The sequence below is a fragment of the Austrofundulus limnaeus genome, unplaced genomic scaffold (genome assembly GCF_001266775.1).
Source record: "Austrofundulus limnaeus strain Quisiro unplaced genomic scaffold, Austrofundulus_limnaeus-1.0 Scaffold757, whole genome shotgun sequence".
Lineage (NCBI taxonomy): Eukaryota > Metazoa > Chordata > Actinopteri > Cyprinodontiformes > Rivulidae > Austrofundulus > Austrofundulus limnaeus.
Window position 1 is genome coordinate 19,094 of NW_013953159.1, and position 2,003 is coordinate 21,096.

Sequence of the window (2,003 nt, forward strand, 5' to 3'; positions counted from 1 at the left end):
GAATAAAAAGTGCTGCTAAAAGTATAAACAACTGTGTTAAATCATTTTCATTTATTCAGAAGACACAGAGCTGCGCACCGTACCAGATCCAGCCCTGCTTGTCTTCTGAGATCAGACATGATCAGGGTGGTTGAGATAAATCAGCAACATTTCTGTTTTTAACTTCTGAACTYTTGACTCTGCTCTGGATGTTCTGGCAGATTAAATTTTGTGTAAAGAGTCAGTTTAGTGCACATTGTCCTGATCTGGATGTTGTCTTTTGTTACAGGACTTTCAGCTGGCGAAGCCCCCGGCCATGCCCTCCAAGAAGGCCGATCAGCCCAGCTTGGCGGGAACATCCGAGGCCTTCAGCACGTACTTCAGCCGTGTGGGCACGGCCCAGGACATGGACGACTGCGACGACTTCGACATCTCTCAAATGAACCTGACCCCGGTCACCTCCACGACGCCGTCCACCAACTCCCGTGAGTGCCCCGCCCTGTGTGCAGCGTGTGTTCAGAACACACACGTTCATGTGTGTCAGAACGCACACGTTCACGTGTGCGTTCTGACACACATGAACGTGTGCATTCTGACACACGTGGACACCTGTGACCTCCTCTGTTCTCCCCTGCAGCGCCCACTCCGGCCCCCAGGCAGAGCTCTCCGTCCAAGTCCTCAGCCTCTCACATCAGCGACCCCCCCACCGACGCCACGGACCCCCCCACAGACGACTCGTTTGGGGAGGCGGAGGGGAGTCCCAGCCGCAGCGGAGAGGAAGATGCTGTAAGTGTGTGAGGATGACGATGGTGGAGCAGGTCAGGTGTGTGTGCACCTGTTAATGCCTGCTGATAAACTGCTTCTGTAGCCGTGTTGGCGGTCCGGGTAATTACTCTGCCTGATTAGGAGACCACGCTGTTGTGTCCCTTGGTGTGTGTGTTTGCATCAGTGCACGTGTGTGGTGTGTGTGTGTGTGTGTGTGTGCGTGGTCAACACAGCATTAAATGAGCTGCTGGAACTGTCAGACATCATTAAGCTGTTATTAATAGCAGCGAGGCAGCATCCATACATCAGTGTTTCTAAACACATGGAGGAAGACCTCCGTTTCTTCTTCCACTGTAATCTGACTCAAACCAGCAAGACAAACTGTGGAAGATGAGAAAATAAGAATAAAAATRCACAAAAGGTGAAAAAATCTCAGCCCCTTGTAGAGTTTGTGACCTCCCGAGAAACACGACTTCTGCTGCTTTTCCAGCCTGTTTTCTTCCCGTCTCCTTTCCTGTCCTTTTGTGTTGTTTGTTTAAAGCGTCGCTCCTCTCTCCTCACCAGGCACCAGACATTAGTTTTATGTCTGCAGTCCAGCCGTTATTGAAGAAAAGAAAGAACGACTGCTGAAAATGTCACCAGTAACAACAGGAAACCCTCAGGGCTTTCACACCAGCTCCAAGAATTCATCATGAMGTGTGACGTTAACATGTTCATCTAATAATAACACGTTTCAGATGGCTTTTATTTAAAAGAACAAGAAGCTCTTTTTAATTTACTATTCATCCAATCAGATTCTTTCAAACGTCTGTCTCCAGGCAGATTTCTGTTTGAAGGAGCGTTCTCATTGGTTAGAGCTTCAGGAAACAGCTGAGTCCAGGCCTCTGCAGGAGGAGTTGGTTTAATAACTGACAGGAAAATGAACCAATCACAGTGTTCCTGTGCCGCGGCCCACCACMTGTCCTGTTTCTGTCCAGTCGCCTTGAAAACAGAAATAAGATCAGATTTCAAAAATAAAAAMAAMCACRTCCACCAGTGGAACTGACTACATGAAATGTAGTGAGAGGAGTTTAAAAATGCACCACTCAGGGATGACATGAGTCTTTTTACTGGTGTTGTCAGTACTGTCCCGGAGCAACAGACAAAACACCTGAATGCATCATGGAATAATTTACTGCGTAGAGGGGACACCGGGGACAGTAGCAACAAGGGACGGTTGCAACACATCATTTTTCTCCAAACAGAAACAGAGTGATGAC

The 2,003-nt window shown here is 48.2% G+C and overlaps 1 protein-coding gene across 1 annotated transcript in view; it reads left to right on the forward strand.

Annotated features, from left to right (window-relative positions):
- The window catches only part of dab1a (DAB adaptor protein 1a), a gene marked incomplete at its 5' end in the record, with an annotated part of 23,199 nt that overhangs the window by 18,106 nt on the left and 3,090 nt on the right, over positions 1–2,003 (forward strand). Inside the window, 2 exon segments of the mRNA XM_014028398.1 lie at positions 269–464; positions 617–765. Coding sequence (XP_013883852.1) covers positions 269–464; positions 617–765 — 345 coding nt within the window.